At 41.6% G+C, this 24,787-nt stretch overlaps 2 protein-coding genes across 2 annotated transcripts; both read right to left on the minus strand.

The window, feature by feature from the left end:
- Positions 1–9,259, minus strand: LOC127022715 (solute carrier family 2, facilitated glucose transporter member 11-like). The gene is made up of 12 exons (XM_050906435.1): positions 9,236–9,259; positions 8,201–8,299; positions 7,436–7,596; positions 6,328–6,452; positions 5,841–5,970; positions 5,073–5,221; positions 4,513–4,700; positions 3,347–3,457; positions 2,692–2,793; positions 1,688–1,763; positions 544–671; positions 1–207 (listed from the first exon to the last, which is right to left on the minus strand). Exons 1-12 carry the CDS (start codon positions 9,257–9,259, stop codon positions 1–3), a joined length of 1,500 nt encoding a protein of 499 aa, XP_050762392.1.
- Positions 9,260–14,515: 5,256 nt separating this feature from the next.
- On the minus strand, positions 14,516–24,405 carry LOC127022993 (solute carrier family 2, facilitated glucose transporter member 11-like). Its single transcript, XM_050906883.1, has 12 exons — positions 24,349–24,405; positions 23,556–23,654; positions 22,391–22,551; positions 21,751–21,875; positions 20,717–20,846; positions 19,584–19,732; positions 18,580–18,767; positions 17,114–17,224; positions 16,363–16,464; positions 15,932–16,007; positions 15,473–15,600; positions 14,516–14,722 (listed from the first exon to the last, which is right to left on the minus strand). Exons 1-12 carry the CDS (start codon positions 24,403–24,405, stop codon positions 14,516–14,518), a joined length of 1,533 nt encoding a protein of 510 aa, XP_050762840.1.
- Positions 24,406–24,787: the final 382 nt, after the last annotated feature.

Genomic DNA, 24,787 nt, shown 5'->3' on the forward strand with positions numbered 1-24,787 from the left:
TCAGAGCTTGGTGCAGAATGTCTTTTCTTCGGCAGCATTCTTCTCCACAGTCTGATGACGTTTCTTCTTAAATTGGCGTGTTTTGAATTCTTCTGTGATTTCAGAGGTTGACTTCCCTTTTGTTTCTGGGAGGAACAGGTAGATGAGAACTGCTGAAATGACCAGGACAGCAATAAAGATGAGGAAGCAAAAAGGACCAAGAAGCATCTGGAGATAAAAATAGAATAAGATGAGTGATTTCCTTGACAACACTTGCCCCTATAGATTCTTGAAAATTGTTGATTTGTCCCTGTGAAATGAGGAATAAGTTGATTTTACAGAAGGAATATTTATTTATCTTCTCAATCTATTCTTGAAGCAGCAGATGATGTCTGAAGTCTAGGGAAGTGTTTTACCTAAATGGCCTCCATATGCCAGTAGCAATAAGGGATTCACAGCTTTGATCATCTACAAGGCATTTCATCCTACTCTGTGTCCAGACCAGCCTAGAAAACCAGTTTAAATTGATAGAGTCAAAGAGAAGATTTGAATCAAATTACATACGACAGCAAAGGGGAAAATCATTCCAGTGAAAGTGAGGCCTAGCCAAATGACGATTCCACCAATTACAAAAGCGGAGGACCTTGTTGAGAGGGTGAAGATTTCATTCATGACAGATGCGACGGCTCCAGCTGAGGAAAAACCATAAAAAAGCAATAGAAACATTTCTATTAACCATTTTCCTCAAAGTGAGTGAACTGATGTCACTGGTCAAACACAGCCCCAGTAAGTCAGGCTACTCTGAGATCATCTAAATTTGGGCAGCACAGCCATCTCTATCTGAATTCCCCTGCAGACTTCTCTTGTGGAGAAGAGGAGAGAGATGGACACCCCTGAAGTGCAGCTTCTATCCACCTAAGATGTATAAAATATGGAGATGAATGGCCCTAATGGCCTATTTCTCTCCATTGCCCATAGGAGACACCTGGGTTCTGCTACCATGGGAATTCTGTTAGGTTTTCAAGACATTCATCGTCCTCATATACAGCCCTGACAATAATAAAGGCTGCCATTTGAATTTGGAGACTGTAATAACTAAAAGTAGTGTTTAGTCAGGGAACTTTCAGAGTAAATATTGGTCTTAGGCGAGTGAGGTCCTAATAGAGAGCTGTAAGTTTGGTTCTGGCGTTACTGATGTAGGTGATTCAGAGTGACATTAAGAGAGGATGAGAAAGGACAGAGCAATGCTAAGAGACAGACTAGGTGTGCTATCAGGTATCATTCTTTAATAGAGCAAGATTTTACCGGTGAGTTGAGAAAACTCTGGTATTTTAGAAGAGGCTACCTCTGCCCTTAGGCAGAGATGGACCAGTTGAGCCTGTATGCACTGAACAGCATTCACATCCTCCAAAACAAGTCTTAGTGAATTGATTAACAAGTATTTTTTTGGCTTGAACCTGTAATCGAGTGAGAGGAAACAGGGTCCTGATTCATCAGGGTCTGAATAATTTCAAATAATTTGTTCAAGAAACTGTTTTTTGGGTCATTAATTCATCAAAAATTGGGACTCCCCCAATTTCAGTCCAACCTAAGCTGTTGTTTTTCAAAGATACATTCACACAGTCTAGTTCTGCTTCCATACATTCATGGCCTGTGCTTATCCATGTGGTCCAAGGTTTTCTGTTGTTGCTTTTATCGTTGTACTCACCTGGTCCTATTCCATAGGCAATGATGAATAAAAAGATGAGAATAACACTGCAGTAACGCATCCACAGGAACTGATCCTAGACAAAGGCAAAAGGAGGGAAGAGAATGAAAATTAATTTTATAGCTGTAGCACGGCTGATCCAAACATATAGGAGAAGCAATATTTATGAAAAAGCCCATGATGCTGAGCTCTGTAATAGATGCTCAGTAGAACTACATATCTTTCTGTACTGAATACAGTGGAAGGCCAAAAGTCGCCTGCAGTGTCATATCTACAGAGGTGAGCTGAACTGCACCCTGGTCTGAAAAACAAGTAATGAATTGCAAGCTAATTATAGCATGGGGAAAATTGTTACTGATTTAACCTAATTATCTTATTGAATTAGACAACTTCAGAGAAATGTTTAAGTCTCTTGTGAACCAGAAGATATCTGTGAAACAGAAAGAAGCTGAAAGTTTATGAGCTGAGACTAAGATTGCAATGCAGTGCAAAACACTGGCACTACTGAAGCCATGACCCTGGGTTCCTCACTACTTTCCACCATCCCGACTGAAAGCAGCTAGAGAGCTGCACGATGTAGCTGGATCACTTGTATCAAGGGTGGAAATTGGTGGTTGTTGGAAGGGCCAGACACACTGCTTCTGCTGCAGGAGGTATGGAATAGCAAATGGGAAAGGTGACAGCAAGGATGCTCATCTAGGAATTTAAAGAACAGCAGAACAAGACACAGGTGAGGTTTGGAGAGGTCAGGCAGGCAGAGAGCTGGAGGAAAGCTATGCCAGGCCAATGGTTTTACAAGATGTTTTTCACTGACTGTTTGAAAGTCTGATTAAAAAAGATCAACTACAAGGCAGGACAAAAAAAAGCCTTGCAGAGGCGCTATGAGTTTGTATTCAGAAGATATTCTGACCTGCTATTTTGGACATGAAAGCTAAGGCTGACTATCTGCCGTCCTGCACAAAGAATTCTGATGCAAGTCCACTCCCAGAGAGATATTTGCTTACGCTCAGTAGAAGGCTTGTTTCAAGCAACACCAGTATCAGTGCCATCAGCAAATAACCACCCCACAGGAGTATCCGGCGTCCAAAACGATCGATAATGGAGCTCTGAAGAGTAGAAAAAAATTGCCTATCACTGGAAGCATGGCAAAATCCAGCTGTCAGCTGTCCAAATCAAGCATTCTTCTTGAGTTCTTTTTACTTTAGATAACACAAATCTTATTGGTACCAAGTTTGTTATTTTATTGAATTCATTCTAGCCTCTCTAATACTATGAATTACCATCGCTGCCCAGCATTGCATTTACTTTTTCATAAACGCTGTAATCAATGGAAGCATGTTATGACTCCATTCGAATATATAGATATACACAAATATATGGAAATAAGTATACATATTTATGTTTGAATGACATTTCATTTATATCTGTCTGAATAAGAGGGATTTTTATAAGAAATTATGGAGAATGAAAATGGGAAGAAAGATGTAAAAGGTGGGACAAAATTTGGAGCAGATAGTAACAACCACTTTACAGATTTATGCAGTACCACAGAAAAATTCTTTAGTTCATAAGGGGAAGATTAATTTTTTTTAAGGAACAATAGACTCAACTCACATGTAGTTTAACTCTTAAAGCCCCAGAAAGGTCTGACTTACTTACACAGAATATGATAGAGATGAGCTCAGAGATCGCAACTCCTAAAGATACATACGGGATTATGCTTTCCTGTAAGTTGGCTGTCTGAAAAATTTCTGAGGTGTAAAAGGTGATCTGGGAAATAAGAAACATTTTCAAAATGAAACATAGTCAATAGATGTGGTATATGCTTATCCAGCATCACTTAGAACTAGATTTGTCATCACTGCAAAAGCAGCAGTACATTATTGGGGCTTAGTGGAGGTGATGTACCTGCTTGAGATGTGAAAAATGAAAAGCTTCATAGAGATGAAGAAAAGGGATTTGAAAGTCCAGGAAAAAAAAAAAAGGAGTTGAAAGGTGCATACTGCCTGTAAGACATGGGAAAAAGATGTTTTGGCAAAGAAGAAAAGGAAAGGGAGAAGACAGGGAGTAAAGAAAAAGAAAAGCAGATCTCAGTCTTAGCAGACCATACATTGTCATACAAACAGTTGATTCTGTCGCTCTTTTCCAGTTGCTAAGCAGAAGCTGCTCATCTGCAAAGTCCCTGATGGACTGGGCACCGTTTCCGTCTCAGTGGAGCACAGAGGTGCCTCCTCTGCCCACATTGCTGGCAACTGTAACGAACAAGCCCTAGCAGAGTGCACAGGCTTAAGCAAGGCTTACAGAGAGAGACCCATAGGCAAGTGATAAAAATGACATCCAGAGGAATGACTATTAGCTTGGGCTGTATTGGGCTTAGCCACCTTTATGCAGAAACAACTGAAAGGAAATTACTTAATGGATAAATCTCCTTTATCAAATGGAATGAAAATTGAATGGCAATAGCTGGCCACTGCAGAAGTCAAAGAAAGTGGAGCTGGAAGTCTAGATGAATAGATCTCTGGGTTGTAGCAAGCCTTAGGGTATTTATAACCCTTTCTCCTACAGAATCTTTGGTAATACCACCAGGCGAATGAATGCAACAGTGTCCTTGCAGGAACTTATGCTGAGTTGGATCTCTTGTTTTCCCACCTGAGAAGCTCCCTTAAAGGTATGAAGAATACTAATGATGACACCACAGATCTTCACAGGCAGTGGGCTCTGTGTGAGGAGGAATAATGTAGATCCAGAGGAAAGTGACAAGTTGGAATTGTGGCGCTTTGGTTACTTAAGAGTAGATCTAAGCATGGAAATAGGGTATACTCAACTGCACTCAGGCCACAGAGCTGTAGACTCAGTAAGAGGAGGAGCATGGTACTCAGCTGCGGATACACGGATGGTTCTTTCAGCACCTCTAGGACATTCATAATTTTGGTGCCTTTTGTTACAGCCTTTTCCTTCATCATGTCATCAAATTCTGTATGATAATTCCCTTCTCCCCAGAGTTGCTTCATGGCTACAGAAGAGACAGAATGAAGTATACTCCTCCATCATCTGATCCACTCCAAGTTCTGTGTTTTTCAACTTTTAATTACATTAAACATTTGCGGTTCAGTCCATGCTTTGATTCATCAGTCACTGAGCAAAGAACTAGAACATCGCTTACTGGAACATGCTGAGACTTCCCTGGAAAATGGCTTTCAACTTGCTGTAGTATTTAGGGGTAGATCTTAAATGTTTCTGATGACTCCGCTTACTCTGGAGGACTTTAATCATGTAATTATCAAGAAATCTGTAGTTGGCTAATAGAAAAGCTGATTTCCTCTAGTAGCTTCACTTTCCCAAGAGTTATGGTTTAACAAATTAAGGATCTAAAGTTTTATTTTACCTTTCAAGCAACCCGCCTTGTCTCCTTTTTGCAGCAAGAGATAGGGAGGGGACTCAGGAAAGAATGGCAAAAAGAGCAGTTGAATCAATGCCACCAACCCAGAGAAGGACAATAGCACATTCCACATGTCTTCAGTTCCTAAAAGATCTCTATGAAAGCATGTTAGAGTGTATTTATAGTCCAGTACAATTACAGTCTATAACTAGTTTGGTATTTTCTAGATCCTAGACTAGCTAAAGAGACACAATATACATACAGACCTTGAAAAGATAAATTGAAATAGAAGATGTTTAGGCTAGGGAAAGGAAAATAGACTAATACTTTATTTCTACTGCAAGACTGAGATTTTTCTCGTAATTTGAATATTTTCTAAAGATCAGTGGAGTTTGAATATTCCCACAACAGCCCTCTGAACCAATACTGCAATTCTGCACAAGGTTATCAAGAAATTAGCAGAGATTTCAGATCTCAAAAGTTTACTAAGAGTGTTTACATACAATCTTTTCTTATTAACTTCAGAAGAGAGACAGCACCTCCAGAGATGGATTCATCCTTTCTCAAGAGAAGGGCATTTCTCTCCCCAGTGAATGACATGGAAACCTCAGTGACTGGTATAGGGTAGATGCATCCTTTTTGACAGCTGTAGTTAAGCAAAGTAAAACCCCACCCTTAGTGTATGTCCATTTCTAGGACTGGGAGAACAACACTTCCCTGCCATACAGAAGACAAATAAATAGAAAATAGGATGAGAAGGAGTAGCACAAGTACCGTAATCCAAGAATTCTTGCTACAGCTTTTCCTAGTGCAAGAAACACAGAGGAGGTCACATTTACAAATCCACGCAACTTCTTAGGTGAGATCTCTCCAGCATACTGAACATGGGTATTCATATTTATTCCTAAAGTGAAGAAGACACAAGAGAGCTAAAGCTATAGAAAGCAAGAGAGAGGGTCCCTTTTCATTTCACCTTCAGCTAAAGGTAGCCCTCTCCTCTCTCTTCTGAACTGTTTGTTATATATCCTCCACTATAATAGGCTGAAAATGTACCTTTTACTTTAAGCAAGATGTTTAGCTAATCCATCAGATCTCTCTCTCAACAAGACCTCTTGAAGGCAAAGGACAGCTCATCTTACCTTTTCCCAATCTGTGCCTTGTTCCACTGGGGTTACTGTGCATGCCCGGGTACTCCCAGCAGGAAGATTTCTGTATCCACCCCAAAGAAGTCACATTAACATGGAGTAGTGGGGAGTCCTACCAGCACCGATGCCCTCGAGGAAGCGCCCAATCAGGATCATCTCAAAAGACTTGGCTCTCCTACTGAAGCCAATATGCAGCATGGCTATTATTAGGACCACGTCGTTGAACAGCAGACATTTCTTCCTGCAACAGCAAACAACACGTGGGTATGATCCATGTTTTACTTTTTCATCTTTGACTAATGTCTGCCTGTTCTCCTCTGGATTTACAGACTAAGCCATGGCCATTTTTAAATCCATTGCTTATAGGGCAACCATATCTGATTATGAAAAGGCATGATGTCTTTGCAGGGAAGTGGAAAGGGAGAAGCTAGATTCCTCTTTTCCATGCTAACACTATCTGAGCACACTGTGAGGCTGAAGGAAATTCCTGCAGAATAAATACTGATAAGGAATGGTCTTTTTCACTTCTTTCCTGTGGGTGAGGCTCCCATCTCAAACACTGCACGTGTCCCCAGAACAAGGCAAATCCAGCTTCACTGAGAACTTGCTTCACTGCCCACCTCAAGCTAGAGAGTTCTGGCTTTGTCCTTTATGGCCACTCTCAAAGAAAGGGTTCTGAATGTGGCCTGAGGGACTTCTGCTTATCTTTGCTGAAATTCTGATTATTCTTACAGAGTAATGAACCTGCACAATTTTTTTAAAGGCTGCGATGAATTAAAAAAAAAAAGCAAAAAAAAAGCGCTTTTGCCTACAGAATATCTATCCCCTTCTGCACTACTGCAGTGTTGTTGGGCTCCCCTGGGCATTATTGCCCAATAAAGAAATTTCAGAGATTTATTTTTTACTGAAATTTCAGCAAAAATACAGGAATTGTATGGCACCAAAAACTGTGACAAGGGAATCGGAAATAGTTGCATATTCTTGTCTCTCTAATGTACCTAGGTGGTACATTGGTACCTAGGTGTCAGAGTGGTTCCAAAGAATGTTTATCAATATGGTGATAGGCGCTTTATATATATAAATATAAATATATTTATATATAATTTAAATTCTGCACCAGAAGGGGGCAGTGAGAATTCTGACATCCATTATATTAGATGAGTAATATTTAATTGCTTCCCTTGTTGCAGCCCTGATTAGCAAGCTGTTGGGAAATATACTTACTTTCCATATTTTGCAGTCACGTACCCACTACACAGACACCCTATCATTCCACCTACACAGTACACAGACATGATGAAGGACCACAATAACGTGAGTGTCTCCTGATGCAGCACAGAACCATACCGCTCCAGCCAAGTTTCATTGATAAACTTCTGAATGTACTGGGACAGAAAAAGAGATTTTCATTCCACTGAGGCACTAATCACAATAGTTCTTCATAATGTTTACAACTTAAAAAAATTAGATTAATAGTCATTACTAAAAGCATGACTATGGGACACTTGTTTGCAAATTAGGATTGATATTTCCTCTCATACAGCCTAATAGTGTAAGAGAATCTTTCAAAAATTAATTGTCTGTTGAATCCTGGCTCTTCTACACCAAAATATTGGGACCTTTTATTGATTCTAGTGAAATGCAAATGTTCTTGTTGCAGGTAGCAGATATAAAAATAAAAGGGCTGAACTGAAGGTTGAGACTCAATCAGCTAGTTTTTAATCTTTTTCCTCCATGGCATAATCTTTAAGGAGGGTGTTTCAATATGTTGTTTCCACACAATTGTGTGGGAAGTTGTCTTTGGAGCACAGCTCCTAACAATCATGCAAACTCATTTTGTCCTATGACAGTGGACAGTATGGCATTGGAAAGAGCTGGGAATAAATTCACATAGCAACATCTAACAGATTTTTTAGAGCATCTTCAAAGTGTAAGGGCTAGTCCCATGAAGAGCAGTTACAGATGTGATTTTATGAAGGCTTTGCTTACCGGAGAAGTATAATTGATCACAGACATTTGAAAACCAGATAGGTGGGTTCCACCAATTCCTAGCACCATAATCATTAGCAATAGCTTCCGGTATTGAACCTGCCAAAGATGATGAAACACATCCTAAATTCTTGATATCAGCATGGCTTTCAGACCATGAGATAATTTATGAGATCTTATATCTTCACATTTCTATGATTAAGAAGTCTTTAAAATGCAAAAACCCATTTTGAATTTTTCAATAAACAAGCAAAATTGCTGGGAAATTGTTAAGATGCAAATCTGCACATTCCTTTATGTTCCTCTCCAGGTTATTAGCAGCCTGCAAAGATGCAGTCTCTAATTCTCTTAGTTCTGCTAGCCACAGAAATAAAAAAAATAATCATAAAAGCCTTGTTCAGATAGTTTGTGTTTGCTTTGGTACTAGTAAAAAGCTACAGCTTTCTTGAATCCCTTTTTTCCTTCAACTTTGCCTCCTCAGAGACATTGTTCACCAGTTTCCAGAGATTAATCAAGTCTGTCCTCTTAAAATTTATCTTTTTTACATTTCACTTTTATTATCCCCACAGGAAACTGCATTTTTAGAATCCCTACTTGAATGACTCCTATTTGAAATGCTGTGTTTCCATGATGTACACTGGATTTTAGAGCACTCTTCACAAGCACATATGCTTTCAGGCATTTAGTCAGGTCACACTCTAAACAGATGAGTATCCTCAAATATCCTTGAGAGTGCAAGGCAGTGGGGTGGGAGGGTTTTTTCTGTTTTGTCTTTTTCATTGCTACTATTTTCTCTATCTTCCTCAAAATGCCTATTCTTTCCTGGTTTGCCATAAACCTCTTATGCTTTTGCATTTCTAATATATTTTCTGGAGATGCCGTGTAGTCAGTCTTATTGCTGAATTAGTGTTGTCCCAAGCATGTGCTCTGTTGCTCATTTTTGTTATGAGAAAGACTGATTCTCTTTGCTGTAATCTTTAAAGATCATGCTGCTGTTAGTGACTAGGGCTAGAAGACAAGAAGTTGGATACTCACCAGGTCTGAGAGGAAACCAGCCATTTCCCCTTGAAAACCTGCCTGCTCTGAGAGCCCTTGTCAAGTCTGTCAGATGAGAGAGATGTTTTCTACGCTTAGATTATAAGAAGTTGGGATCATAGCACAGAAGTTAAATTCTAACTATGTGGCTTTTAGTGAATTGTGTCCTCCTCCAACACTGGCCAGGGCCTCTTCTTGCTGGTTTAATTATTCTAAGACCCAGATATGCCAAGCTGATTACAACATTGGTAAATGTTTATCCTTCTTGTATTGGGAGCGCTCCCCCTTACTCATACTGCTAAAACAACTGCATGTTCCTGTTGTGTGAGGAGTCAGACGGTGCTATTATCTTTGCTTCAGGGGAGCAGAGTCCCTCTTCACCTCTCCAACAAGCACCTTAGGCAGAGTGTGTTTTCCTCCTCTCCAGTTTACTACAGAAATAAACCACTTAGTATTGTAGCTGAGCTGTAATGCCTCTTCTTGCATGCTATAAGATTTTCAATTGCTTGAAGTGATTTGAACAATTTCCCAGTTGCAGGACGTGAAGTATCTGAATATTGGCATATTGGGTCCTTGCTAACACCCAGTTCTTTATAGAGGGTCATGCTGTTTCCAGAACCACTCAGAAGCCTCACTCTTACCTCTCTGTAACAATGGAGATGGCCTACTGTGTGCCAGAGTAGGATGCTCATTCTGTTCTGGCTTGAGAATTGATTTTAAGAAGTACTTTTCACCTTAAAAAATTTGATTTTGAATCAGCTAAAGACTTGACTATTTACAAAGAGTGTAAGTTAATTCTTGCTTCCTTCAGGCTCCTGTGTATTACATGTAACATTTTGTACTACAATGATGTCCTCGTTTCGGCTGGGATAGAGTTAATTTTCTTCCTAGTAGCTGGTATAGTGCTGTGTTTTGGATTTAGCAGGAAAATAATGTTGATAACACACTGATGTTTTTAGTTGTTGCTAAGTAGTGTTTATACTAAGTCAAGGATTTTTCAGCTTCTCATGCCCAGCCAGCAAGAAGGCTGGAGGGGCACAAGAAGTTGGGAGGGGACACAGCCAGGACAGCTAACCCAAACTGGCCAAAGGAATACTCCATACCATATGATGTCATGCCCAGTATATAAACTGGGGGGAGCTGGCCGGGAGGGGTGGATCGCTGCTTGGGAACTGACTGGGCATTAGTCATTAAGTGGTGAGGAACTGCATTGTGTATCCCTTGTTTTGTATATTCTAATTCTTTTAGTATTGTTATTGTCATTTTATTATTATTATCATTATCATTATTTCCCTTCCTTTCTGTCCTATTAAACTGCCTTTATCTCAACCCACGAGTTTTTTTTTTTTTTTTATTCTCTCCCCCATCCCACTGGGTGGGGGGAGTGAGCGAGTGGCTGCGTGGTGTTTAGTTGCCAGCTGGGGTTAAACCATGACAACTGAATACAACATAGTTCACTCTATACTACAAAGATTTAACTGTCTATGGTTAGTGCCGAAAGGGGAGGCGGGAAGGTGGGGTTACGGTTCTGAAGGCAACAGAAGCTCTGCTCAGGAGCATGGTGCAAGCACTGACATTCCTCCTACAGTTTGCTTTTCATGTTACAGCGACTGACAACAGCCCCATGCTGTCCCCTGGGTTGTGGGCCCTGCAGCACAGGGCGAGCTTGCTGAGTCACGCCTTGACCTTTCTCCTGCTGGATGCCCCAGTAACGCTCTCTCTCCAAACCCTCTGCCCGGGTGTCTTGTTGCACATCAGTACAGTGAAATAATTCAAGCTGTACTCTTCTTTCCACCCATTCCATTTTCATCGTTCCTGAAATCTTCATCACCTCCACATCAGCTGCGGTCGTGTATTTCATTCCTTCCCCTCTAAGCACAGACTCCACAAATGTTATCACTTCCTCTTCTAAAACACCCAGAATCTACCTTTCTCTTCAATTACTACTGTAAAAATCCCTGTCTTTATTTAGGCTTTCTCTTGCTTCTTACAAATTCCTTCTCTCAATCTCCAGTCACTTCAACACTGGCCACTGCCCTCCCCTCAGCCAAAGATTTTGCTGTCACAGAGAAGACTGCAGCCAGATTGTACAGCTGTCCCCTGTCCTCTCTTACCACCACCATCCACTTTATCTTCTAGGATCAGACCAGAACTGTGTCCAGCAGAGTATCCCAGAGCTGTCAGTTGCAAATAGCAGTTGTAGGCAAAAGCCTAAGAACTGAGCAAGCGTGCAGTGATGCTTTCCCTATGTGTCTTCCAGGCCCCAGTAATGCGCAACCCCGGGACTTTGTTGGTCAGGATGGTGTCTTTATATTTGCTCCTTCCACGCATTTACTGAGATCCTCTTTGAACTCTTCTAAACTTTTGTTGTTCCCAACTCCTGTGGTGGAAAGGTCTAATGAGATACTTAAACAATCCAGTGTTACTTCTTGTTTTCTGTCAGGACACACTAAAAACTACTTTTGAAATAATTACCCCTCTCTTTTGCTGTTTCTCTCATTTTATCTTTCCTTTTAACTTCTTCTGTTTCCTGTATCAAATTTGAATGTCATATCTCTGATGCCAGACCTTTTCATGCTATACTGTCCCTTGCAAGTAAAATTTTTTTTCTTTTCCCTCTCAAAAGTCTGCCAGACTAACAGCAAACCATTTTGCTAGACTTAGACAGCAGGGTTCAGGCACCTCAGAGTGGGGCCATGAGCAGGGACCAGATGAGCCCGAATGAACTAGAGCGGAAAGGAGGATTTCTTCTTTGAGCTGAGGATGGGAAGCTTAGCTGCTGGAAGGAAGGACACACATGGCAGCTCTGAGTCTTTCTGGAGGGGTTTTTAAACACTCTGTCTGTGGCCAGATTTTAACATCTGGTTGATCAAACAGTCCCTGAAGAGCCCTGTTCCTCTTCCTCCTGTTGTCTGTGTTTCTCCCAGAATACTCATACTGCTGTCTCATTTCTATCTAGCCTCACACTTTTGTTAGTGCTGTAATATGGAAAAAGCAAGACTTAAATGCCTAGTATAGCTATTATTTATTTTCCTAAAGAAGAGGACAGGATGAGTCTTTCCACCTAGGATTTGAACACTACAAGAAATGTGCTTATTCCAGACCCAGTACTTAGCTCACCCAATACCTTTGGTTTGGAGGGATTTTGTCTTCAAAGATGCTATGTGTTGTACTTGTGTGATCCTGGAAATCAAATAGATACACTGGAGATTCACAAGTACTTCTTTAACCTTTATTCCCAATCCATGCTAGTTTATGACAGTGTTAATGATTTACCACACTTCCCCTCTTGCAGACAGTATTTACTAGTAGGAGGGAAGAAGGGAAGAAGTCAGGCATGCTGGACAAGATCAAGCTGTAGAAAGACATATATAAGGAAATGAGTTTTTAGTGTATTGTATGACACTAAAAACTTCCTCACTGGGAACCAGTAAGGTTGAGAAAGACCAGACTGAATAAAGACTTTTAAAATAATCAAGGTCTTACCTAATCCTTTCTTTTAAAAATACTTTAAATGTTTCTTCTTTTTTTTTTCCCCTGCACTTTTGACCAGAAGAAGGAATGTACGTTGGTTCTTACTGTGGTATTGTGCAATCCATGACCTCGAGCCTTGAAACTATAAACTCTGTCTAGTTTTTTTAGTAATATGATGATTGTCATAGGAAGGATGGCTGTGTTGGGGAAGTCCACTGCTCTTGGTATTATCTCTTGGCACTGCTACAAATATTGTTACAGGACGGTGTGAAGATAAAATAGCAGGAGCCTTAGGGCTGTGAAAGAAACTGCTGCTCAATATTCAGTCCTTTTGCAAATTTTATTGTGCAGCATCTGCAACAGTCAGTAGTGAAGATCTCATTTCCAGAACAAGACAGACACAATATTCCTTGACCCCAACAACACACTCCCAGAAGATGGGCTCTCCTCTGTCCCTGACTCTTCAATCAATGAAAACCAAATCTAGGCATGATCAGTAGGATGTGGTTTCCTAGTCACTGCTTTTTTATTTCCTTATCAGTAAACTGCAAAGCATGAAGAAGAGCAAGAGTGTGTCACATTGTACAGCAATGAATACAAAAAGTGAAGCCCTTTTTACCTTGTTTTGTAATGAAAATGTGGAGTATTCAGAGACCTGGAGAGAGAAGCAAACTCTCAGACATACAGATTGGGTTCTCTGGAAGAGGCACCACTCTTTTTTGTCTCATCAGTACCAGTTACTCTTGGGAACGCAATCCCATTGAAACCCAGTGTTCCTTCTCTCTGACATGAAATAACTCCAGGCTGAAGACATGCTACATAGTCATTGCTAATGAAGAAGGAGAACCTGCTCACTGTGGATTAGCCCACTCATGATTTCCTGCAGCTCTGCTTTCTTCGCTCATGCTTTCTTTCAGTGCTGACATATCCCTGTTTGTCCCAGTAGAAGAATCTCCAAAATCTAGGCAATGTACCTGATTACCAAGCAAGAGGTTTGGCTTGAGGTGACAGGTTATGCTTGGATGCTTCTCTAGCATAGTGTCTCCTTTACACCAGGACCTTATGCCTCCTTTACATCTTTTTTCTTCAGACACAGCAATGACTTCCCCCTCCTGCCCCCCCCCCCCCCCCCCCAAAAAAAAAAAGGGATGAAGACCATGCTGCAGGTCACAGAAGCGTGGTCATAAGCTCCTCAAGGAAGTCCTAGTTGCCCCTATACCATGTACTGGCTCTCAAGTCTAATGGTAAGAGGGGGAAACAGTGCATACCGATTCTGTCTACTGATAGGCAAGGTACTCTTCTTCCACCAGATTAAAGAGCTAAACACTTATTTTCATCTGGACTGAAGGTCCTTCTCTGGGAAAGTTCAGCAGCACTGACTTGTTAATAGGAGCAGATAATTTCAACGTGAAAGCTCTGTCTTCTTTTTCTCTCAGTTTCACAAGTATGCTGTACATCTGAACCTTCCACACTCACTTCCTCCAATAACTGTGGAGTCCTGGGTTTGGTGAGAAAAATAGCAGATCCTGTGTTTTCAGTTTACACAGCTGCTAACTTGCAGGGACTGACAAAGATCTTATTTCTTTACACACTGTGTTTAATTTTTTTTCTGCAGAGGATTTAATTCAGCTCATATTTCAGCAGTTGGAGAGAACCACCAAGTTCATCCTGCACCCTGCACTGCAGGTGATTATTTTTAAAATACACACTTGTGCTGTTTGTGGAGCAATGAATTCTCTCTTGCTAAGTGAGGCTTCTGGGCACTACGGTAATAAAACAGCAAAATATGGAGTGGAGAGTTTGTTATTAAAGTCTAGTAACAGTCATCACTGAGCAGTTATTCTGCTGTAGGGCTGGCTGTCTCTTCTTTCCACGGTAGTTCAGGTGGTTGAACTCCTCCATGACCTGCAACATGGTCTTTCCCTTGGTCTCTGGCATCACCAGGAAGACAAAGATAGCCATGGACAGACAGTATGTCAGGAAAATGATGAAACAGAAACTACCAAGACCTTCCTATAGGAAAAGAAAGAGACAAAATGTGTTCATATAAATGTATCTAGATTTCTTATGATATGGAGTTTCTGGTTTTGTATTTACTACAAAACTTAGTCAGGGACTCAGTTGATGTAAATCCTGCTTGCTGCCACCTGAGGAATGGCACTGAGGGGTAAGATGAACTAATTCTCCTTTCCTGTTTTATGGAGGAAAGTTGTATGCTCAGCAGAGATTGAATGTCATTGCTTGACAATTCAGAGAAGTGCTGAGCTTCAGTTACTCTTCCTTTCTGCTCCATCCTTCTCAGTCAGTGCTAGACTGGGGAAGGTATGTAGCGTGTTAGCTCTGTCCCTCCTTGCACAGTCCAAAACTGCAAAGGCTGTAGTTTCCTGCTACTTACTAGTACTGGGTGAGATCTCTGGGACTGCCCATTTTCCACATTAACCCCAAAGGAGATACACATACAGGACAAGGGAGGAAAAGAAGGGAGCCCCTCATGACATTCAAATGATGTCTGACAGTGTTGGTGCCTCTGTCACCGCTTCTGTGTTTGCCAGTGTCACACTCTAACTGTGTGTAGAGTTAGCAGCATTTTGTGGTTTTGCTACGCTTTCACTAGATATCTGGTTAAAAAGAAAGAGGCCATCAGAACTGCAATTAGTTTGTGCTCTGTCCTTTGCATGAAGTGTTGAAAAAGAGCAGTATGCTCTGGGTTCAGGAAGGGTCTAACCTCCTCTGAACTGAAACAAAACACCCTACTTTGCTTACCACAATGAAAGGGAACAAAAGTCCAAGGATGAAGAGTTGAATCCAGTTTGTAGCACCATTAAAAACATAAGCAGCTGGTCTGTATGACTGAATAAATATTTCTGTGGGCAAGGGGCATAATACTCCAGCTGGAAAAAATGTTGGAGAAAAAAGGAAGTTTAGAAATTTTGCAAGATGCTTCTGTAACTCACACTTCATATTGCCACATAAGTTAATGATTTTAACTGACCTGGAAGTGTTTGAGGTGCTGCTTGGCTCTTCAGGAGGAAGGCATGTAGGAATGCAATATGAAATGAAGTTTTACCTCCTACCACATTATGGAGGGGAACATCTACTCCTGTGCTGAATCAGGAGTAGGGATTCACACTAACTGTGGAACAGCTATGCCTGGGACCTCTCCTAAAGGCTGCAGTGAGGAAGGAATGAGTATATGAAACCATTCCAGTAGAAAATACCAACCTGGCCCAATGCCAAAGCTCATGATGAAAATAAAGATGAGTGCAACAGAGCAGTATGGTACCCATGAAAAGGAATCCTATGGTAGGAAATGAAAAGCAAATAAAATCAGAAATTAAAATTTTATTTATTCAGCTCCATTAGAAACATTCATCACTGCTAAGTATGTCAATGTTAAACATACATCTGTTTCCTTTACTTCCAGAAACTTCACAAGGAGATAGTCTTGGCAGTCATCATGGTTGTATAAAGCTATTGCCTTTAATCTGCATGTACATGGCTGGGAACAGACCTCTGTTAGTATGATGGTTAGCCCCCAAAACACTTCTACTCCCACTAAAAAGTGATTTGGGGGAAGGGAAATAGTAATGATATCTGCCATACAATAAAACCTGAAGATGGGACACAGCTCTAATGTGTAAGTGGGGTCTTACCTGTAGTGAAAGCGTGACTGTGAGGAGCCCTAAAGCCAAGGCCATAACAGTGTAGCTTTTCCACAGCAGTGTCTTCCTCCCCGCACGCTCAATTAGGAAACCCTGCAACCAGGAGGACATGCTGTCAGCTCCAAAGGACAGACCTTAAAGGCAGGCACTGGTGAGCTGCTCCGGTAGCTGCCTTCACCAGCCAGGCAGGGGATCTCTGAAGAGTCGGGGACTGGGATATGGTACCTCCTCTGGGAAGGTGAGTAAAGGCATCTGGGGGGACTGAGCAGGACCAGGAGCTGTAGGGAGAGGGGGGAAGGTGGGGAGGTGCAGGGCTGCAGGGAGCATTGCCCAGGCAGAGGAGGCCTGAGGTGGCACTCTGCAGTCAAAGGATAGGCAGGGAGGACAGCAAAGTGGAAATGCTTGCAATGTTAATTGCCATGAATCCTACAGCCGTGAGTCCTACTGACAAGTGGACACCAGGACTGTCACCTGCCCTTCCTACAGGGGGGAACTGGGACTCCCAAGGCTGGCTCAGGCTGGGTCGTGATTTTGAGGGAAAGACTCTCCTGTCCTCCCATAAATTGAATATAAATGCCCATGTTTGCAGGGTGTGTGGAGATGATTTTGTGTGATCAGTGTAGAGTACTACAGTTGATTTGTTGCAGAAGTTTGATTCCTGAAGCTCCATTTACAGTGATTATAAAGATTGAAATGAACCATGCAGTACAGCAGAATGAAATTCAGCTGAAGAGCCACTTACACACAGAACTGTGGTGAGGATCTCGGTGATCCCAACTCCCAGGGAGACATAGTGAGTTTGAGCAGGGGAGATTCCAGCCTTTATAAAGACACTGTATGCATAAAAGTAAACCTGGAAAGAATAGAAATGTGTGAAGGCTGTACCCATGTGGTCATGTTTACACTAGCTTCTGTCTTTTTTGACAGAAAATAACTAATCAGGCCTTAACAAAAGAGAAAATCGTCTTGATTTCAGTAACTAATCCTCAATGTTTTCACGAGGCTTATTTGTGCATAACAGCTTTTACTAGGAGCTCTTCTTGAACTCAGTAACAAGTACAGCCTTTTTCTTCTTTTTTTTGCTTACTTTTAGCACTGCTTTTGTCTTATGTTACAGGTTATAATTCTATCTGACATCTTTCACATGTTTTAGTGTCTCATGTACTTTGCATGAGGAGCATACAGAAATGTGGACAGTACATACTAAGCAAATGGTTTAAATTATCTTTCGACATCATCTTTAAGCCTTTGCAGTGATTTTGATAGTCACTATTTTTCCGCATGTAAGCACTCCTAAAGCATAAGAAATTCTACTGTTAATATGCTCAATTTCTACTGGTCCTTCGTGGTATAGTTACTGCTGCATTAGTGGGGGTAGAAAGGGGTCTTATGAATCTTGAAGTCTTTCTGAATTTGCAAAATTAATCACAGAATCATAGAATCGTTTAGGTTGGAAAAGAACTTTAAGATCATCAAGTCCAACCGTTAACCTAGCACTGCCAAGTCCACCACTAAACCATGTCCCTAAGCACCACATCTACACGTCTTTTAAATACCTCCAGGTATGGTGACTCAAGATAATCTGGATTTTGAAACTTTTATGCTTTTACTATAAGCTCATTTTATACAATAACTATTCCAATACTCAATACTATCTACTGAAACATAGATAGAGATATTTCCAGAGAAAAGGTGTATTAGAGAGTATATATCAGTAACTGTCACATATATTACTGGGATGTTGTAATTGTCTATAATCTGAGAAAGTGCAGAGTTAAAGGATTTAGAAAGAAACCCAAAGAGGTTAGAGTATGGAAATGCACTGTCAGTGTACATTACAAACCTGACTCAGTTTGTACTGAAATGGCTGAACAATTTTGGGCAGTGCATTCTGCAGTTCAGAGACCCAGAGGAGGTTATGCTGTTCTTTACTTGTTCTGTATTTGAGATTTTATTTTATCCCTTTCCATTTTCTTATCATAACATGGTAATCCATAGAGGTGCCTTCAGATGACACTTGCTAAAACACAGCTCTTGACTTAATCCCAGGTCCCAAACTTCCATGGGAAAAGATTATAATAAACGGTAACAACGGATTCCCTCCTTACAGTCACTGTTGCAGTCAGCATTTTACTACTCGTTGCAGAGCTTACTTTTTGCAAAGAAACTGTAAGCAATCTGGAAAGCAGAGAAAAGTAGCATACGTACCACATTGACGCCAATTAACTGCATGCATGAGGAGACAAGAAAGAGAGTGATGAGCTGCCAACGGACAGCTTTGTCACGAAAAAGATCACAAACACTCTTAGCCTTCTCCCCACGGATGGCTTCTTGCTCTGCCATCATGTCATCTATTTCGGCCATATGGTCACCATCTCCCCAGAGCTGCTTCACAGCTGCAAGGAAAGAAAGAGAGAAGATGACTCCTGGTCCAAGCTCACCAGCACAACAGACATGAATTCAGAGGATTACTTCCTGCCTTGCAGAGTGTCTTATTTAAGCTTCAGACTCATTGCTTGTGTGAACTTCCTAGAGATCTGGGTTCAGATTAGACAGAGATCCAGTTCATTGCTATCTATTTTTACCCATAAATCTTAATCATGACCTCACCTTTGGCCAATAGCTGCTTACAGTGTTTCAGTGTAAATCACGCCTAAATTCTTACCAATCCTTCCCCGAATACCCTCCTGCTAAAGGTGCAGTTCTAGTGCACACACCAAAACACACACAGGCAAAAATTACTCCTACATTAAAAAATAAGTCTATATCCAAAGAGTTCTCTCTTTTTATAGTTAAAAACCCACAATGGCTGTTTCTCCGTTTATGTCAGTAGTTGCTGTTAGGGTTACTGAAGAACTGGAATGCTTACGGATGTGGCACAACAGTAAAGAGCATCCCTTTCTTACACAGAGCCAGAAGGTACCGCATCCACACCCTGACTGTTCAGGGCAGAATCTGTATTGATGGAAATACAAGCTCTGTGTGATCACGTCCCTTGGAGGATCCTGGCAGAGGGTAAGGGAAATATTAGTGCCAAAAGAGCGCTAATATCAAAACAGAAGAGGCTGTCTTTCATTAAAGCTGAAGGTGGTTTCAGAGCCAAAAGACCAAGAGTCTTTTTCCCAGCTGTACCTCTCTTCCAGGCTCATGTGGGGCTTTACTGTATTCTCCACTTTTTGCTAAAATGAATGCTTTGTGGCCCATTTCCTTACCTTTGATGCACCCCTCCTTGTCCTTTTTGTCAATGAGCAGGTAGCGGGGAGAGTCTGGGAAGAAGGGGAGGGTGAGAAGCTGAATGAGGGCGGGAAGCGCATTGGCTGCCATGAGAATAGGCCAGAGAGCATCTACTCCGAGAACTTCTCTGAAACAAAACCAGCAGAGCGAGACGAGCTGAGCAACCATGTGTGCTGGCTATGCGAGCACACGCAGACACAGGGTGGTCCCTCGGCCCTGCTGCGTGTGTCCTGGCAGCTTTCACCCAGGAGTCTCCAGCATTTCTCAGCCCAGAAAAATGAAAATCTCAATGGGAGGTGGAAGGGGAGAGCAGAGTGCTCTTGCCTGCAGCACAGGAATTACACAGTGTTGCCACCTGTTGCTCAGTGGTGCGTGCAGCAAGGCTAACTGTATCCTCCTGCAACACCTGAAGGCCCACAGGGACAAACTGTGTCCCAGCACAAGCACTGAAGAAAGAACGTGCGGTGGCGGATCCCTCTGCTTCTGATCCAGAGAGTCTCAAGTTACAATTGAGATAGCATCCACGGCTTATCAGCCTGGTACTGACTGCCCCAAATAGCAGCCACTGGGTTTCTTGCAGCTTTGAGAATACTGTGGCCAGAATGACGCATGCCCTGGGAATGGGACGGACCATCTTTGGCACAGGACAGGCAGAAGGAGCCTGTGCTGGGGGGAATGAATCCACCATACGTTTCTGGTTTTGCGTGTGTGTTTGATGAGTGCGTGTGCCGGTTTGTGTGTATTTTCAAGAAAGTTTGGATGGATCTGATATTCCCTGCTTCTTTTAAAAAAATAAAAAGTAAAGGTCAGTTCTTACAAAAGATGGATTTCCTTCAAACCCATTGAAATCTGTTAAAGGTTTTTATTATCTGTATTTCGATCTGTCTTTGCTAGGAAGCAACATCGTTCTTCAGGATTAAATATTTTGTATGATTTCTGTTTCCCATTCACTTAAGTCAGGAATTTGGGCTGAGCTAATTCAGTTTGGCTGCCTAGAATACCGGGAAAACATATTGCAAATAGTTGCTGATTTGCCTATCCATAGGCTTGCATTGACATATGCATATATTTTAATAACAGAATAAATTAAATAGGTCTCAGACCCCCTTACCTGAGACCCAGAGCAAATCCTACAAACTTTCCGACAGCAATGGCAGTAGAAGCTGTTATGGCAATCAGCCCACGGAGCTTCCGTGGGGCACATTCCCCAGCATACATGAGATGGATATTCAGAGCTAAACCTGCAGTGACAAATAACTGTTAGGGCAATTCAGACTCCTGTAGTTCTGGTGTTTTGGAGGGGATCATTACGGGCAAAGCATATAGGGTTAGGGTCTGAGATGATACTTTTTTAACTGTGCTGAGTATGTGTCTGCCTGACATGAAGCATGTTCCCAGTACTGTGGCCTTGCGTCTTTGCTAAATATTTCACTAAGCGAGCATGTTCCCCTGGGAAATCTGTTCTTCAGCAGGCTGGCCTTCTCTTACAATGTTTCCTACAGCCACATATACAGGATTGCTGTTGCTCCCTTTAATCTCAGATTATATATTTCAGTGTCTACTCAGGATGCTATGATGTGCCTTATTTTGTGCTTGAAACCAACAAGTTAACAAATGCTATATATTCCATTTGCTCAGTGAATTAATTAATACTTATCCTCTTAATTTTTTTTGCTGGTTAGTATTATCTTTATCCAACTGCTCAGGGATTGAAAACACTGACAGAATGTAACCTTCTGAGACATCTGGAAATTACAATTGCCCAGCTTGAAAACCATTCCCTTATCTGTAGTATGGAAGGCAGTATCAGCCACAATGAGCAGCAACAGAAAAAACAGAGGTCAGCTTTCTATTGAGTGAGCATGCTCCCCTGAAATATTGCATGTTTTGGCTTTTTCACAAGTTGGCAGTACTTTTTATATGGATTGGATGTAAAGATAAAAGAATGAGAAATGGCGATGTCACACGTGATTAATTTAATTATTTTTGTGTTTTCTTATTTAGTTAAAAATGCATTCAGCAATCAGGCCCTCTGCAGAGTTTAGTAAAAATTTGTAATCTGTATACTCAGTCTGGTAAATCTTTGTGACCCTCAGTCACTGCTCTCCCAACTGTTTAATACCATAGGTAGGAATATTAATTTACCTCCACACACTCCAGAAAATAATCTTCCAGTGATGATCATCTCAAAGGATCCACACAGCCGGCTGAGTCCCATCAGAGTTGCACTCAGCAGAGCAGGGATATTGGCGAACAGCATGGCCTTCTTCCTGGGATTCATTTAAATTAACGTGAGCATAAATATTGTCCATGTGTCATTCACAGCCTGACAGAAGTGGCATGAATTGTACCATGGTTAAAGACTCTGTGCCAGCTTCTGAGATCAGCTGCAGTGAAGTAAATGGGAAATGGGAATGGGAAAACTTTGTCATGGACTGATAAGCTAGTTGAAGCTTTTGATGCCTCTAGTAGAGCCAATATCTACACTGAAGAACAAGCTTTGTGAGTGGTTGTCTGTGAAATTCACTTTAAAATGCATGCACTCCTCATGTGATTTCGCTGGACTGGATTTGCTTTGGAATTTTTAAGGGAGAGGGTATGATTTTCTTTGTGATCATTGGCAGATTTTTCCATTCTGTTTCTTCACTGAACTGATCCTTCATCTGAGGCAGCCCTGGGCTGCCTACAGTGCCACTTTACAAGCAGTGTTTCTCCAAAGACACAGTCACTTCTTTTTTGCAGTTGTGGGTGTAAACAGAAAGACTAATGTAATCATTATTCCTACCTTCCAAATCTAATAGACAAGTATCCAGCAGACGAGGACCCCAGAAGCCCACCGATGCTGTAAATGGACACAACAAAGGACCACATCAAAGTAATCATTTCTTCACTGGGAGAAGAGCCGTATCTCTTCAGCCAGGTCTCACGGATGAAACTTTTGATGTACTTTAAAAGAAAAACAGAAACCAATGGACTCAGTCAACATGTTTTTGCATAATTGCACCTCTTTTTTATTTCTCTTACCTACTTACTGGTCTTTTTGATACATTTCTATCAACACCTTGGTTGAAATCTTAGCCCCAGTGAAATCAAAGGGAATTTTGCCACTAACATCCCTGGAGTTAATGTTTTAGCAACAAGGTGCAATGAATAAATCAATGAATAAATATATCAATATTAAATATCAACTGTGAGTGCCACTAAGAGAGTGGCAGGTTGGTCCTCTGTTTATGTGCTAAACCCTGATTGTTTTGCTACCCAATCTTCCCTGCCATTCCCGCTTGTCTGTCTGTCTCTCTTGTTCACCTGCTGCATCCTGTCTGATGCCTTGGGTGAAATCCAGATTTGACTTCAGCTGACTTCAGTGAGATCAGGATTTGTCCCTTGATGTGGCCCATTGTAGATCTCTCTGACCTACTGTTCATAACCTCCATGGCACCCTCGTTCTTGATGAGGCTTCCCAATGTGGTAATAGTATGAGCCTAATGTCCTTGGCACCATTCAGGATGACAAACGCCTCCTCTAATTTTCCTTTTCCAGCTGCAGGTATCAGTGCTGACCTCAGCTCTAGAGCTACAGTCCTTCCCTGTCCTATTTCACCTTACAGTCACTTAGACCTAGAGTGTGTGGCCAAGCACATGGTACAAAGGACTCCCGGAGCATTGGAAAGAGGAGAATGTCCTGTGAGCAATCCAACTCAGTACGGGGAAAATGGCTGACTTCATAGATATCACTCTTCCTCCCCTTTCCCAGTTCTGTCACACCAGACAGAAGTTAAACCCCCATGAAACACAAGAGCAATAGCAGCGACTCTTGGAACCAAGAAATTGCAATAAGTCTAGTTTTGAGAGCAGAAGTGAAAAAGTTAGTGGTTGCATACAGAGGCAGGAATGCATGAGAACATTGAAATCCATGCTGGTAGCTCAGTTTTTTGAGCTGTCCATGCTTACCTCAGCAGGAGAATTGATAATGGAGACCTGCAACCCATACTGGAAAGCTCCGCCAATGCCCAGTACAAAAGCCAGGAGGAAGAGATTGTAGCTCATTTTCTGGCAGGAAATAAAAACAGCAAACAAAGCTGGTACAGCTATTCAGACATGCCCCCAGCTGTCCTGTTTTACCTCCAGGAACTCTAACAGCTTGAGCAATGCCACGCACCTGCCTCCTCCGAGACCAAGGAGTCAGCGCAGAGTGCAATAGAAGACCACAGCTATTAAAGGACAGGACAGTGAGAAATTTGAGGAGAGACAAAGCTTGTAGCTGTCTCCCAGAACCCAGTTACACACTTCAGTGCTTCTGTCTTCAGCTTTGGCCGTCTTAATCTGCACTATCATAGGGTAATTAGTTGCGGGAGCATGGTGCAATGTGCAAGCATTATGTGCACGATTTCCATCTGTTTGTCCTTTCTCCTCCTCTTCCTTTCCCACTTGTTATGTCACCTAAATGAATATTTTGCTCAGTGACTTGGCTGAGACTAGATAAACATTTGGGGATTGAAGGGCATACCTGGTTTCATAGTTTATTCACCCTTTCTTAGAACTTTATCTGATAGGAGGCTTAAGAATACTCCCATAATATGGTACTGCGATACATGCATACCCCATCCCTCCCACTCCCACTGCTCTCTGTTACTGAGTGTCCTAGTGATTGTCTGTCCAGAAATGATGGCATGATGATGCACTTCTCTCTCTAGAACAGATCATATTCAAAGGCAATGCTGAACAATGACTGCCAAACATTTACAAGCTGATTTCTAATCAGATGAATGCCATTGCTTGAATGGGCATCAAATTTATCCATGTTGCAACATCATTGGCTTCAAAGGAGTCAGCTCTAAATAAATTTGGTATTTGGCACATTCATATATGACATGACAACAATCTCCTGTTTGTCAAAGCACTAGGAAGAAATGAGATTCACAGTCTCTCCTACTAGACATCCCTACTATCCTTCGTGCTACAAAAAATGCCACACATCAGCATGAAACTCCCCATCAGCAAGAAAATCAGTAAGCCCTATTCTAAGTGGAAATTTTATATCGCACCTGCAGCAAGTCTCTTACTCTCATCCCCTTTCTGTACTATAACACCACTGCTTGATTTTTCTGTTGCATCTCTTGGGTGACTTTTCCAGTCTAATAAATTTTAAATTCAGGAAGATTTTTTAAACTTAATATTCTTCC

This window comes from Gymnogyps californianus, chromosome 16, assembly GCF_018139145.2.
Source record: "Gymnogyps californianus isolate 813 chromosome 16, ASM1813914v2, whole genome shotgun sequence".
Classification (NCBI taxonomy): domain Eukaryota; kingdom Metazoa; phylum Chordata; class Aves; order Accipitriformes; family Cathartidae; genus Gymnogyps; species Gymnogyps californianus.